This window comes from Macaca fascicularis, chromosome 17 (assembly GCF_037993035.2).
Source record: "Macaca fascicularis isolate 582-1 chromosome 17, T2T-MFA8v1.1".
NCBI lineage: Eukaryota > Metazoa > Chordata > Mammalia > Primates > Cercopithecidae > Macaca > Macaca fascicularis.
Genome location: NC_088391.1, coordinates 13,222,236 through 13,238,539, shown reverse-complemented (window position 1 = coordinate 13,238,539; position 16,304 = coordinate 13,222,236). Strand labels below are relative to the sequence as shown.

The 16,304-nt window shown below is 38.9% G+C and overlaps 1 protein-coding gene across 1 annotated transcript in view; it reads left to right on the top strand.

Moving 5' to 3' along the window:
- Positions 1-16,304, top strand: part of STARD13 (StAR related lipid transfer domain containing 13) — a 557,856-nt gene that overhangs the window by 133,449 nt on the left and 408,103 nt on the right. The window contains exon 2 of the mRNA XM_005585617.5: positions 3,806-3,940. Within this exon, the coding sequence (XP_005585674.3) occupies positions 3,911-3,940 (30 nt within the window). The 5' untranslated portion in view covers positions 3,806-3,910. The remainder of the gene's footprint in view (positions 1-3,805; positions 3,941-16,304) is intronic.

The following is a 16,304-nucleotide window of genomic DNA, read 5'->3' as shown; positions in this document are numbered from 1 at the left end:
GTCTTTACATTTTCATTATTCTTTTATCAATTTACCTGTCATGTATTAACATAATAATAGCTAATATTAACTCATCACTTAGTATGTGCCAGACACTTTTAAAAGTGCTTTACCCTTATAAACTCCTTACAGTCCAGAGAGTGCAAAGCATTACCACTTCCAGTTTCACAGAGGAGGGAACTTAGTTACAGAGAGAAAAAGTAACTAGTCTGTAGTCTGTAGCTTAAGTGTCAGAGCCTGGCTTTGAACCTAGAGCTCTAGCTCCACCGCTGGCATTCCTAACTATTTTTTCGCTCTCTTGGTATGGTGGCTATAAAAGTCAACCATAACTTACGGTCCTAGGGAAGAAGCACGCAGAGAAAGCCATGGAAATAAGAAATTCGGACTTCATTTAACAAATATATATTGAGTATTCACCCTGTTTCAGTTACTGTGCTAAGTGCTTAGCTACATATTACAAATATAACTTATCTGTAAGGATTCATAGCTTCCATATTTAGTTTATGAAACTAATATCTTCTTGATAGAAAAATTAACAGAACATAAATGAATGTGGCTGCAAAAATACCAAAGAAAACACCAGCTAACCAAATTCAATAGAATTGAAAGGAATTGCATGTCACAACCAAGCACAGTTGATCTCACAAGGTTAAGGATGGTTTAATAATTGTAATAATTATTGCCAGGCACCATGGCTCACACCTGTAATCCCAGCACTTTGGGAGGCCGAGGCGGGGTGGATCACCTGAGGTCAGGAGTTTGAGATCAGGCTCACCAACATGGAGAGACCCCATCTCTACTAAAAATACAAAATTAGCCAGGCATGGTAGCATATACCTGTAATCCCAGCTATTCAGGAGGCTGAGGCAAGAGAATTGCTTGAACCCAGGAGGCAGAGGTTGTAGTGAGCTGAGATCACGCCATTGTACTCCAGCCTGGTCAACAAGAGTCAAACTCTGTCTCAAAAAAAAAAAAAAAAATTATATATATATATATATATATATACACACACACACACACACACACATATATGTAAGGTGCCTTAACATGCATTTAATAAGTGCTGTGAGGGGTTGTGTCTGCACCACGAGAGCTCTAGAAAGCTTGCGGGTCATAGCAGTCAAGTCCTTCCTGCAGAGGCAATTTCGTTTTCCAGTCTCCACAGGTATCCATCATCTACAAGGTTAACAGGATCCCAAGCCCATTAACCAGCTGAACAAGGGTCTACTATGGAACCCACCCTTACTGGGAGTTAGACAGTCTTCTCCCTCGTGGAAGTAGGCCTGGGCCAGTATATAAAGAGAAATATGATGGAGTAGAGAAATCACTGAGAAGAATCAAGAGATGTTAGCTCTCATTTGCTATGGGATTCTAGTCAACTTGCCCTCTTTAGGAATTATTTTATAAAATTAGACTGACACAACTCACCTCACAATGTTGCTGGGAAGAAAAAAAGTTTAGTAATATACATGAAGGTATCATACACAGGATCTCAAGTTAATATCCTTTCATTGAATGTTAGGTTTTCCTGAATAAGATACAGTCCCTAACTTCCCAAAGAAAAGGCAGACAATCCCTGAGCTGCTGTACTGTGACAACAGCAACAAGAGCCATACTTATGGGACTTTCATGTAGTACAGGACAACCTACTGAACTAGGTACCAACATCACCCTCATTTTACAAATGAGACCACAGCAGGTGTTCCTTTAGGCACCTATCAAACTGTGTCTACACTAGCTGGCAGAAATAGGCAGTAGTAGTAATCGGAAGAGTGCAGTACTAATTAGGTAATCCAACGGCCAACTGCTAATCGTCAACTCTCCTGGCTGCCCGTTCAAGGTAGTCTCATTTGTTGCTATTTTTTTCTCAAATCTAAGAACTTTCATACCTTTTAAAGTCATTGCGTACGTGAAATAAGACATGGCCCCATTAGATTCCTCATGGTGTTTTCTCAAAGGCTGGCGTGTGTATATACTCTTTAATGTCCTTCGGAGTCTTTCCAGATACATTTTTGAGCTAGGAAATTTCTATAAAAAAGAAAAATCGGGACATTCTTTCAAAAAGAGGTAAATATATCAAGTACACAGCAGTAACTATCAGAAAATATTAGCTACTATAATCATCACCATCTTATTATCATCATAAGCAAGAGAAACATAATTTTTAAACAGCACATTTAAAAATTCTCATCAGACTTGGCATACTCCTGCGTACTCACATTCTGGCAGATGCCAAATCTGCCAGGCACAAGGAAGTGTTGAATAAATGTCAAAACGTATTGTTTTACAGGTGAATTAAGATTTGAGGAAATTGGGTCCAGTGTTAGGTAGCTAGTATTTGGCAGTGCTAGATTCATGTACAAGTCGGTTTATTGTAGATTCCCCCTCCCACCAAAACAACCTCTGATAATCTATGAGTAAAATTAGTTAAATAAAAGATTTACATCTCCAGCCTTTCCTGCTTCTGCAGATCTGATACTTTCTCCAGACAGAATATGCCAAGACAGAACATTGCAATAGAAGCTTCTAGATAACTTGGACATAGAGAGACGCAGAAGACTTCCAAGCAATGGGAGGAATTAGTAAAGACAAACTTATTACTTCAGTTTGATAGAAATTTATCCAACTTTCTTAAAAAGAACTTTTTAGAAACTTTAGGGTTCTCTTCATACTAATATATTAATACTTTAAAATAATTTTATTGCATAGTTAATCTTCAGAAATATAATCTTATAAATTGTTCTCCACTGTTACAACATATGGTCTGAAATCATAAGGCTTAAAAGACCATTGTGGCTCTATGGACATCATTTTATTATTTCAATTTTTCAATATTTATTATTTCCATTTTAAAAACACATTTGGAGGCAGGCAGGGTGACTCACTCCTATAATTTCAGTCCTTTGGGAGGCCAAAGCAGGACGATTACTTGAGGCCAGGAGTTCAAGACCAGCCTGGTCAACATAGCGAAATCCTGTCTCTACAAAAACTAAAAGAATTTAGCCAGGTGTAGTGGCAAGTGCGTGTAATCCCAGCTACTGGGGAGGCTGAAGCAGGAGGATTGCTTTAGCCTGGGAATTTAAGGCTTCAGTGAGCTATGATCATGCCATTGCACTCCAGCCTGGGTGACAGAGCGAGATCCTGTCTCTAAGAAAATGATTATGAAATTAAACTAAAAACACCTTTGGTGATCAAAGGATACAAAATTTTGGTTAGGCAGAAGGAATAAATTCAGGAGATGTACTGCACAACATAGTGACTACAATCAATACTAATATATTGCATACTTGAAAATTGCCAAGAGTAGATTTTAAGTGCTCTCACCACACACACAGAAATAAGTATTTGAGGTCATGCATATGTTAATTAGCTTGATTTAACCATTTTACAATGTACACATATTTTAAAACATCATATTGTACACCACAAATATATACAATTTTAATTTGTCAATTAAAAAATAAATGTTTATAATAAATACATAAAATACCTCTGATTTTGTTTTTAAAGTTTTAGAAAATGCCAATATAGTTCTATACTTTATCTTGAGAGTTTACAATCACTTTTAGTTTATAACCTTACATTGTCAAGCCCTTAGGCTTTACTGAGACTGATCTCACTAACCAAAAATGTCTTGGAAAAATTATTAATATTTAAGAATATTCTTACATTTTACGTCAATTTTCAAAATGGTTGTAGTTTAAAAAATTTTTTTATTGATGTAAGTCATTAATTTACTTGAACTATTGCCTAAGGATAGTCCTTTATACAGGGAAAAAAACCTCTTTAAAAAATTTTTTTACAGGATTCTATAAACCTGGAGAGTAATCCTAAGAAAAATCATCAGGAGAAAGGAATTTGTAGAACTAAAACTGCAAACATCCAGAATCTTGATGGTGTGCCAAGCCAAATGTCAACTGGAACTCAACCAAAAACTAAAGTAAGTTTTAGTTTTCTTACATGTGCCCCTGGTGTGAGTGTCCTGCTCTGTTCATACAGTGTAATTCACCAAGGTAAAAACAGCACCATGTTCACAAATTATCTATTTTTCTTGTTTGTTTTTCAAACTTAACATTAGCGTAAACTAGTGTTTCACTGCAACAGGAGAAAATTTGTAATGAGAACATATATAGTTGTTAATATTTATAAAATTAGAAAAAAATGCTTTTGCTGAAGGTAAAACCCTTAGTCCATTGTAACCATGGCAGTGGATTGTACACACTTCAATTCATCTCTTCATTTTTAGTAAAAGTTTATGCTGCAAATGCAAATTTCCTTGAACTATGTTTAAAAAGTCTCCCTGTTGGGTTAGTCTGTCTCCCACTGTTCGGAGATCCAGAAAAGAGGTCTAAGAGTGGGAATCACATCTAGAAAACATTAGCTACTAACATTCAATTCATTTTGTTTAGAAAATTGCCTTTGTTCTACCAAGTTGAAAATAATATAGAGCTTTGTTGTTATTGTTGTTGCATTTTGAGGTATAGTTTTAATGAAGAAAAAGTTGACCAACGTTTTCTATAGACATTTCACAACTTTTCATTATATTAATAACTTTTTTGAATCTTTTAAATTTTTTTTCACTTTTTAAAAATTGAATCTGAAAGTAGACCTTCATAAGTCCTGACCAGTGTTAGATATAGAAGGATTTTTAAGTAATAATTTGCAAGATTGTATACACTAGCTTATAGTTCTTGATTTTATGATGCCTTGCCTGCTTTACAATGGAAAAAAGTAGTAATAGGGCCGGGCACAGTGGCTCACACCTGTAATCCCAGGACACTGGGAGGCTGAGGCGGGCAGACCACGAGGTCAGAAGATCGAGACCATCCTGGCTAACGCAGTGAAACCCTGTCTCTACTAAAAATATAAAAATTTGCCGGGCGTGGTGGCGGGCACCTGTAGTCCCAGCTCCTCGGGAGGCTGAGGCAGGAGAATGGCGTGAACCCAGGAGGCAGAGCTTGCAGTGAGCTGAGATTGTGCCACTGCACTCCAGCCTACTCTATCTCAAAAAAAAAAAAAAGAAGGGATAATAATTTTACAAATAAATATGAAAGGCAAACATCATGTGTCATCCTGACAGTAAACAAGAGAAACTTTTAAAATTACCTAGAAAGGGATAATTTAAGAAATTACTCAGCAAGATATGGGCAGGGTTAAGGTAAATCAACAATTCTAAAGTGTTGGTGGCTCAGCAAGATCTTTGACCTTCACAGAGAAATACAGCCACAGCCAAACTTCTGCCTGCAGGGAAGAGGCTCAGGGAATAAATACCCAATTTCTTCCTCCTCCCATCTTCTAACCTCCTCCTGAGACCTCCTGCTGGCTGAATCCATAGAGAAGTCAAGAGGAAAGGAGCTCAGCTGGTCCATTCTTTAGAAACTGTGCCCCATAGGAAAAGGTGGAAAAAAGCAGAGAGTAGTTTCAGATGGTCAAATGGAAAATATTCAGCACACGTGATAATAAAATAACATTGTTAACTGCCGTGATTGAACATGGAATATGTTCCACGCACAATGCTAAGCTCTTCACGCACATTGCCTATTTCATCCTTACAACAGCCCTACAAGGCATTACTACCTTAATTTTCTAGAGAAGAAACCTGATCTTCACAACATGGCAAAGTTACCCAGGTAGCTATTCATGTTATGCTGAATTTACAAATGAGAAGACCAAGGCCTAGCAAAGGTAGGTGATTTGCCCAAGGGGGCAAAACCAGTACTCAAGTCCGGGTCTCCATGCTGTCTGTCACTACCAATATACAAGGGAGCTTTTGTAATGCCTTCATAAAAAGGTAATGCACATTACCAAGTGAAATAAGGCTACATACTGTATAATTTCAACTATTAATACATGAAAAAGGCAAAATTAAGAAGACAGTAAAAAATCCGAGGGTGCTGGTGTTAGGTGGAAAGAAGGAGAAATAGGCAGAACATGGAAGATTTTTGGGGGAATGAAACTACTGTGTATGATACTATAATGGTGACTACATGTCATTCTATATTTGTCAAAATGAATTACAATAGAATATACAACACCAACAGTGAACCCTATTGTACACTATGGGCTTTGTGTAATAATGATATGTCAGTAGAGGTTCCTCATTTGTAACAAATGTACCACTCCAGAGTACGATGGGCCATGTTAATGATGGGGGTGCTGTGCATGTGTGGAGCAGGTGCCATATGGGAAATGTCCATACCTTGCTCTTAATTTTGCTGTGAACCTAAAACTGCTCTAAAAAGTGAAGTTTATATTTTTTAAAAACATTGCTTTCAATTAAAAAAAGAAAAATATAGCACATCTTAATTATATTTACTGTGATCCACATTTTGTATCTTTTTGGTAAATAATGCCTGATAAATAGTATTAAACTTCTACACAAGACTTCCTACTTGGAACATTCCTCAGCCCAAGAATAAAGTATTTATTAGATATTTATTGATTTTCTTAAAAATTAACAATGAAAGTTAGAAAGGAGAAAGCCATTATCTTTAGTTTAATGCTATAATTCATTGCCTATTGCCTCTGAAGGGAGCGTAATTTATTAAAGAGGCATTTGGGACTTGCCTTAGCTGCTTTCCTAAGAGTATTTTTTTTTTCATCTTGTTTCTTTTTTTTTATAGTAAGCTCTTAATTATCCTTGGGCAGATAATTTATTTCCAAATTAGCTCATTCATGATAGGGACAGAATAACTTTGTAAATTATTGTGTAAAAAAAAATAGGGAATATTTAATTTTCTGGTCCATTCACAAAATCATAATCTATCAATTCTTAGTGGCACAGAGAGTGGAGAGGAGAAATATATATCCTCAGGTGTTAATACTGACATCTACCTATCCTCTGAACATCTTTTTCTATTATCTGCTTTCACTACCACTGTCACAGGCATTCCTTCCAAGATGGTAACTTGTAAACAGGCAGCGTGTAAGCTGGGGCCCGTGTGGCAGAGGAACCCATTTGATGCTGTTCTAGCTGTGAGTCTTTAAGGAGATGGACAATAGATTGTTTCCCTTGCTGTTTTCCTATTCTAGAGAACAACTTCTAAAGAGTCAATTCACTTCTAATTCTTTCAACTATCATGAACTCAGAAGCTTCCACAGAGAACACTTGCGGCTGGCTGAATTTCTGTCAAAATAGAAAACAAATTCTTCAATACAGTGTACCTTCATTTATATGACATTATTTTCTTAGTTTCGTGCATAACCCTATTTCAGCCATAAATTACCTGATGTGTAAAATTCACTGCCCTGTAGAACGTGTCTGAGGAACATGTGCTCATTTCTGAATCTAGGCCTGACTGCCAAACAAGTAACTCTCTGTTCCTGGCAAATACTGAGGGCATGGGCTCTCCCAGCTCGAGTCAGTGTTCCCATGGGGCTAGGACTGTGCGTTGGTTGGAGATGAGACGGGTAGGTGATGGGTCCTGAGTAATGCTTATCTATCCTTTAGAGGCCACCTATGTTCAGTGAACTTCCTAGAATCTAATTAGAGAAACTAAGTAAGACTGAAGGAATATCTGGAGGCTTTGTAAGAGTTGAGACAGTGCAGGGGCTAGAGATTTGGCAGATGAGCCTGTCCTTTAGCTGGAAAAGAGGTAGCTATGGAAATACGGGAGAAGAGAAGCCTTGGGTGGTGGGGTTGTGGGGGGTCTCCTGCCTTATGTTGCTTCTTCCTCTCCATTATTTCCTGCATGACAATCACATGGATCCCTGCTTGGGATGCACAGTGGGGAAGTTCCAAGGATTTTTGTAGGAACAAAGGGATCAGAAGTGTATGTGAAGCAAATCCTCACGGCAGCAGCTGTGGGGAAGGCAGAATGACTTTGACCACCAGGCTGAGGCAGCACTACCAGAGGGGCAAACTGAATGTACACAGTGGTCCAGCAGATGGAAGACAGACTGGCCATTATTGTTTAAAAAGAAAAGTAACATCTTGGAGAATAAAACACAGTACTTTATACTGTGTTTATGATTAAATTATGATCAACTATTCTAGGCTATTTAGGTCCCTACGTCTTCTGCAGCTTTGGGGACTATCTGCCAGAACTAATACCTACTAAGCCATGTCTGTGTAAAACAGCATCTGTCTCAGGAACACAGCCCAGTTGTGTGGGTGAAAATATGCAGTCACAACTGCATGTGGCCACTGCATTCTTTAGGCCCTGACTAGATATATCCACCCATGAAATCACCCCAGCTACCAGCCAGACATATTTCTCCTCTGAATTATTAAAGAAGTACTTTCAAACATGGCATTTCTGAAAAATTCAAGGCTTTCGTTCTGGTTTGTTTTATAGCCTTTACTGATCACACGTTTCCTCTGTCTTGAATGGATAGCAGCATTGACTCTTGTAATAAATTCTCCACTCTACAGACCTGGGCAGCCCACAACTGTGCCAGAAGTTATGCACCAGATGGCAACTGAAAATGATTGGGTATCTATGAGAAAAGGCTATTTAGAGAAAATACACATTTACAAGTAAAGCAGGATTCATACATTTTGCAGTGCTCTAAAAACACATTTGAACAAGTCGGCCTGCAAATATTTATGGAGTGCCTTCTCTGTGTAGTCCTTCAAGAATTGCTGTTTTTGTGTTGAGTTGGCTCTATGCGGGGTTTGGAAATATTACAAATACCTCATCTCTTAGAAAAAGATGGGAGAAATAATGATTTCCTAATGTTTCAAGGTCTCTCCACTGTTGATTTTCTGTGTTATGGAGTTGAAACAGAGATTAAGGGATTAACCATCAGGGATGTTTTCTGTGGCTTTTAAAGTTGTTCATTGCTTATAAAATTATTTAATGACACTTGTTAAAGCACTTCAAGATAGGTATAGGAATCACAGTAAGGAGATTTTGCAGTGGGGAAGAGATTGGGTTCAACTCTAAATGCAGCATGAGCAAGTTGGAATTTATAGCCAAGGAGGAGGGTGGAGGCCAGTGGATAAAAAAAATTACCAGCTGGGCATACACCTGTAATCTCAGCACTTTGGGAGGCTGAGGTGGGTGGATCACTTGAGGTCAGGAGTTCAAGACCAGCCTGACCAACATGGTGAAACTCCATCTTTAAAAAAAAAAAAAAAGAAAGAAAAGGAAAGAAAAAAGGAAGGAAGGAAGGGTGGGAGGGAGGGAGGGAGGGAAAAGGAAAAAAATTACCAAGAGGAAATAGCATCAATAGGAGTGGGAATCTGCCTAAACCCACCTAAGAGGATTCTTGCTGAAGACAGGGCAGGGTAATCAGACATCATCACCTAGGGGCTGGTGATACATGATGAACCTCATCAGATATTGAGGGGCATCAGGTATGCAGGCTTGTTCGGGTGACTTAGCAGGGTTCTTGCTAAAGTGCTCAGATGGGCCTAGGAGAAGGTTTAGATGTTTGGTCAAGTAGAGAATCTTTGTCATCATGTGCCTTGACTTTACATGACTCATGGAAGACAGGACCCATTGGAATGGCCCAGCTCATGGGCAGGAGGATCTGACCAGGCGGTAGAAATAGATTTGGTTCATACACAAATAGCAGTGTCCTACAGACTTTAAATATCCAGAAAAGTCTCTATCAAGATATGCAAAGTGCAGAAGTTTCTGTGAATTCTGGCCATAAATATCAGCGTCTTGAAGTTCAGGTTCTTTAGTGATTACACAGCTGTTCCTGGAGAGTGAGTGTGACAGGTGAGTTAGCAAACTCTGCCACTTGCCTCTACTCAGCACTATCATCCTCCCCACCCTCCCCAAACAGCTGTCACCTCTTGGGAAATTTCCTTCTCCATAGTTAAGACCACAGGACCATAAATTGGTGTCCCACCTCACCTCCCACATTGGCATAACAAAAATGAAGTCTCCTGAATCTTTTTAGTTTTCAAGTCATTTTGCTGGAGTAAACTTGAGAAGCAGTTTGGCACAGCTTTTTGAGCTGCTAAAATGTTATCTTGATGGATTTCAGGAGTAGCCACAGGTAGACGGCTTTGTAACCCTTCATGTTGAAATTAGATTACTGTCCTTACTGTTGAGGAAGACAAGCAGTGAGTCCAAAGCAGAAGGGCAGTTCGATGGATAAATTTATACTTTAACACTCTCAGAAGTATCTGTATTTTTAAAAGATCCTCTCTTAGCCCAAATAAATCTGGGATGGGGGTAATTTTGGCAGTGTGACAGTGAAATAAAAGCAAACCAAGTAATGCACAAGAAGCTGTTTCAGAAACAGGCACAACACAGGCCAACTAGCCCTGTCTAGAACTCTTGTGCTCCTGGAGATTGTTTCTGCTTTTTGAGAGCCTTTTCCTGCCCCCCAACTTCTAGTCTCATTGATTCTCTAAAAGCTTCAAGATTGTTGTTGTTGTTGTTTGTTGTTGTTGTTGTTTTTAAATAATGAGTCCCAGAAGCAGATGTAGAGGATGGAGACAGAGTGCGGCAGGGAGCAGCCAGTAGGTAGACAGGACACAGACAGGGCAGGCGGTTCTCTGTACAGTCTGGTTATTGTGAGGCAGGTGTGTATACATCATGGATTGACAATGGTTTGTTATCAATGTGTCTGTGTATGGATTTATTTGTCCGAAAAATATCAGAAGTGTAAAAAGAATGGCAAAGCACAATTGAGAGAGTAAGTCCAGCTGTTGATGGCAAATGCTTGGAAAATATCCAGCCATTGCTGCCTTGGGCTGGATTGATACTACCTATGAACTTCCTTCAAGAAAAACACACTCGGTTTGGCCATCCATTTTTATTAACTCCACCTTGTTGGAGGAACCTTTATGCACTCCCTTGAATATCAGGATTAAATTTGTTTCACTCCATATAGAACTGTCTTACTGAATGTAATTTTTCCAGAAAATCAGTTCTGCCTTCAGGGCAAGTAGGAACATCTGTGAATATTCTGCCCCTGTTCTGCCAACTTTGGTTTAAGTCTTCAGACATCATTTTAGGAATAAGGAAAACAATTTTTTAAAATTTCTAATGGAATAACTTCAGCACCAGCATACTTGCTATATGAGTAGCATCAAGTTCTTACATCTATCCTCCAACAAATGAGGGCCAAGGAACTCTTCTTTGGTTGAGGTAGAGGTAGGCAAAAGGAATTGGGTTTTAGCTGTTCAGTGGTGATGTTAATGCACGTGGGACAAAAAAAGAGGGCAGGATGAGCTTGAATAGGGTGGGAGGAGCATTGTGATAAAGACCTAGGATGCAAAGTTGAAAGCTCAGCATTGCCCATCAAACTGAGCCCCATAGGTAATTGAAAATATTTTAGCAGCCACTTAAAAAAAAGTAAAAGGAACAGGTATAATTAATTTTAATAGTATATTTTATTGAAAACAGCATATCCTAAATCTTACCATTTTTGACATGTAATCAGCACACAAAAATTACTAACATATTACTTTTTTTTCCTTCTTCCTCTTTTTTTTTTTTTTTTTCTGAGACAAGGTCTTGCTCTATTGCGCAGGCTGGAGTACAGTGTTGCAATCACAGCTCACTACAACCTTGAACTGCTGGGCTCAAGTGATCCTTGCCCCTCTGCCTCCCAAAGTGCTGGGATTACAGGAGTGAGGCACCATGCCTGGCCCGATATATAACTTTCTTTGGGGGGTTCTAAGTCCTCAAAATCTGATTTGTATTTTACACTTATGGCACATCTCAATTTGGACTAGCCACATCCCAAGAGCTCAGGAGGCATTTGTGGGCCGTGGACAGAGAAGCTCTAGGTGGTAACCCAAGAGGAAGGACTTTATGATGATCAAAGCCATTTGTTATTTTTTAAACCAATAAATAGATAATCTTATAGAATTTAAGTCAGAGAGCATTAAAAAGAATAATGAGAAAAAATTAAGCAAATTAACTTTGGATACGGAATCCCAAGAAATAGCCTGGCAAAGGAAGATTTATTTGACCAGGATAGAGTTTACTTGGTAGGCTTCAGGTGCATGTAAGGGGATACGTTTTTTTACTTTGAATTAAAATATGATGGTGGAATTCATTCAAAAATGTTCTTGGTGTTCTTAAGGTAAGTAAGAAAAACAGCTGAAACTGATATGCTTAATTACTGCCCTGGGTTTCAGTAATACCCCAACTATATATGAAATTTCAACTATATATGAAATTACATATAATTCATTATATTATGAATTATAATGAATTATAGATTATTAATATACATTATGACATATAAATATATACATTCATATATATGAATTATACATTATATATTATATATACATTATATATCACTTAGAGTGTTACATATACAAAGTTAACATATATGTTTGTGTGTGTGTGTATATATGTGTATATATAGATATAAAAAGTGCTTTGCTAAGAGTGAAAGTCATGCATACCTGGGTTACTGTCGTTGGCTAACGAAAGGCTGTACTGTGGAGATGAGCTATCAGATAAAATCCATCATCACAGAGCATCGCGAATTGTCAGTAACTTGAGAATTAGTGGAGATGAGGAAGGGCTGTCTTTCTGTCAGAAGCATCTTAGATTTGTTTTATCAAAACATTTACTACCCATCTCTACAGCCTTCAGCCCATTACTCTCATTATGTATTTAGTGTGAGGACATGTACTGCTCAATAATTAGTTTTTTCCCTCACCGTGGGCTTTCAGTGGCTTCATAAAAGTGATAAATGGTTCTTCTTGGACACGCAAAATAAAGATTGGCAGGTAATTTAAAGTTAAGATTTCCCAGTAGAACCATCACTACCAACAAGCTCATACACTGACTCTTCTATATTCTGAGAAATGTTAAAATAAGGCCAAGATTTTTATGGTCCCCACTTTCTAGTGCCCCAAAGGCTTTCCTGTCCTTCATTTCTCCTGTGCCGGCTCTCTCTGCACTTTCCCTGTTGTGTCTCCTTGGAGGACGCAGACAAACGCGGTTGCTCCTAAAATCAGTCATTTCAAGAGGCTCTAGGTTTTGCTGAGACAATTGTTTATGTGAGAAAAATTACTTTCTTGGGAAATGGCTTAGGAAGACACAAAAACATTTTTACACCAGAAGACAGTTGAATTATTTGGCAGCATATCTTGTAAATCGGTGCACTCAGAACCTTTTATAAATAGCCTGCTCTGCAATACTCCATGTAATTATAATAATAACTCTTCATTAAAGTAAAGGGTTTTCTCACACATCTGAGCTTTACCACAACCTTGTGAGGGCATTTGAAAGATTCCACTTTTTTGATACAGGAACTGAAGCCAGAACATTTGAACGATTTGGCCAAGGTCACACAGCTGATAGTTAACACATCCAGCATCTACTACTTTGGCCTTTACATCACCTCCTCTTCTACATCTTTGTAAGTGGTGTTTTCCAGGCCACATCACCTGGAAGCAGTAATTGTAAAACCACACACTTTCCAAGGCTCCACTCCCATTTATTCAACTCCATCTACAATTTCTGCCCACCAGTTCTAGAAGCCTTGGGCTCTTTTTCTCCCTAGGAATCTCGGTGGGAATGGGGTGTCCGGGGAGAGGTCCGCATATGTCTAAAACTTGGATTTGTAGGCTGCATCATGGCAGGCTCCTTGTTTGTTTGTTATGACTGTTTGGAATCGACGGTATCATCTGTCAGAGTCCATACTGTGGTGCAGCTGAAGCCCTCCAAAGATCCTGACACTGCCTGTGTGTTTTGCTCTCTCACTTGCCTAGTCCAGCCAGAGGCTGTTCCAGCATGCAGCTGCAAAGGTAACTGCCCAGTAGGAACGTGCCCTTGGCCCCGGCCTACCCTCCAACCTCCATTGTGGCACCTACTGTTAAACGCTGCCCTCAACAGAGTCTTTAAGGAAACGGCTCTTTTGACTTTTACTCACTTTTGACCACCACCCTCTCTCCCTGAGCAGTACACGGAGGCTGAGCGAGATGCAACTGGTAACTAGATAACTAGGTAACAAGCCCAACAGTCCCTCCAGCAGCACCCCATGGTTGTCCTTCCTTTGGATGAGTTATTTCCCTGAGTATCTTTAGATCCCTCAAGCAAACAGACCCTGCTGGGCCTACCCTGCTCCTCCTTCCCACAAGCCAGACACATCTCTCATTTAGATCATTAAGCTAAGACCTCTGCAATTCCTCCCAAACACTGTGTCCATTTTCTCCATTACGCTTTGTGAACATCCACTGAATCACAGCCAGATTTTTCTGCCTGAATGTCAAGGTCTTCTCCCAACTGTTTATTTAATCTTATTATCTTCCATGCCCCTCCATCTACGGATGTGAGAGAGAATCACGTGTGTAATGGGTATTTTCCATAAATATCAATGGGTTAACTTAGTGAATTACAAATTGCAGGTGACAGATTAGAGGCTGACTTTCTCAGGCATATTTCTAGATATATTTTATTAGAGGTTAAAATATTTTTCTCTCAATCTGCAAAGCTGTTATTTATTATCAGTGTCTTTTTCATCTTGAAAATTCTCTTCCTTGTTACATTATATGAATAAAGTTGTTAGCAGTGGATTAGTGGGGCCTTCATTATTAATGGAGGAAACATATTAACAGCATAGCACTGTGTTGCTATTAAAAACGCCAGAATGCAAGTTGAACAAAAATCTGCTCAGAAGCTCATAATCTAAGAAAGGTTATAGTAATTTAGATTTATTCTACAGAAGCATACACAGAGACTCATAAATACATAATGACATAGCATGAAAAAAAAATCTAACCTTTGTGAGCATGAGTTGCAAGTATAATAGTTTTATGTGATACAGAATTTAAAAATTAGTCATGAGAATTGCATCTTCAGAGAGGATATGGCCAGGTTAAAAACAAATCAGCACTCACTTCCTTTTTGGAAAAACTTCAAGAGGGAAATAAGATTTCCAACACCTTCATACTATGAGGAGGAAGAAGTTGAGGTTCATGGAAGCCAATGAATCACATATGTCTCTCCTCCCAGATTTTAATTCAATTGAGAAATATGTATAGCTATCAGGAAGAGAGAAAATAAACATTTTATTGCTGATAAAGCTAAATTGGAGACCACGCCTCAGACCCAAAGTGTCTTCTTATTTTCTTCTACTTTTATCCCAAATAGAACTCAGTGATCCCAGGTGAGTCAGCCTCTGTGGAAGACAGAGGGGCTGAGCAAGGATCATCAGACACTTCTCAAAGGAGAAAGACAAAGAGAATAAACCTCATATGCCTGGTGACCCTTTACCCTACCTCACTCATCAGATAAGTCAACAGTCAGCACATTTTCTGTAAAGGACCAGATAGTAAATATTTTAGGCTTTGAGGCTATGTGGTTTTGGTTCCAACCACTCAACTCTGCCGTTGTTGCACGAGAGCAGCTGTAGACAATATATAAACAAGTGAATGTGGCTGTTGTTATTATTTTACTAGGGTTGCTATAACAAAGTACCACACATTGGGTGGCTTAACCAATAGAAATTTATTGTCTTACAGTTCTGGAACTAGAAGCCTGAGATCAAGATATGCACAGGGTTGGTTTCTTCTGAGGACTGGGAGGGAGAATCTGTTCTAGGACTCTCCGGTAGCTTCTAGTGGTTTGCGGCAATCAGGTTACAAGAACCTGGGCTGAAGTTATGGTTAAAGATTGAAAAAACGGCCGAGTGCAGTGGCTCATGCCTGTAATCCCAGCACTTTGGGAGTCCGAGGCAGGTGGATCACCTGAGGTCAGGAGTTCAATACCAGCCTGCCCGACACAGTGAAACCCCATCTCTACTAAAAATACAAAAAATTAGCCAAGCGTGATGGTGGGCACCTATAATCCCAGCTACTCAGGAGGCTGAGGCAGGAGAATCTCTTGAACCCGGGAGGTGGAGGTTGCAGTGAGCTGAGATCATGCCACTGCTCTCCAGCCTGGGCGACAAGAGCAAAAAATGAGTGAAAAAACATATCAAATTTAAAAAGCACCTGTCTTTGCTCTAAGGACTCTAACACTTCTCTAAGACTCTCTTAATCTTGAGAGTTTTTAGTTATGCATTTTAACAGTATTTATACTCCTCATCTTGTAAGAAAAGCAAGCAAGACTGATCTGCACTGTAAAATTTTGCTCACATATAATGGGATTTTTAGTGCATGTAGATATCACTTTAATCAGCAGTCCTCTTTTGGGACTTAATTTCCTAAGATCGATCTTAGTCTTTAGTTTCCAGTGGTTTGCTGTGTAACCTTTATTTACAAGATTTTATGAGACAACTGTTGATTGGGAAGAGTGGTCTTAAGGGACATGCCACCCCCATCACACTTTCTTCTGGAATACATTCTCCAAAATCTGCTCACATATCAAGCCACATTACTAAAAACAGCCTGTGTCTGCTTCTTTATTTCCAAGTCTGCATCCAAATTG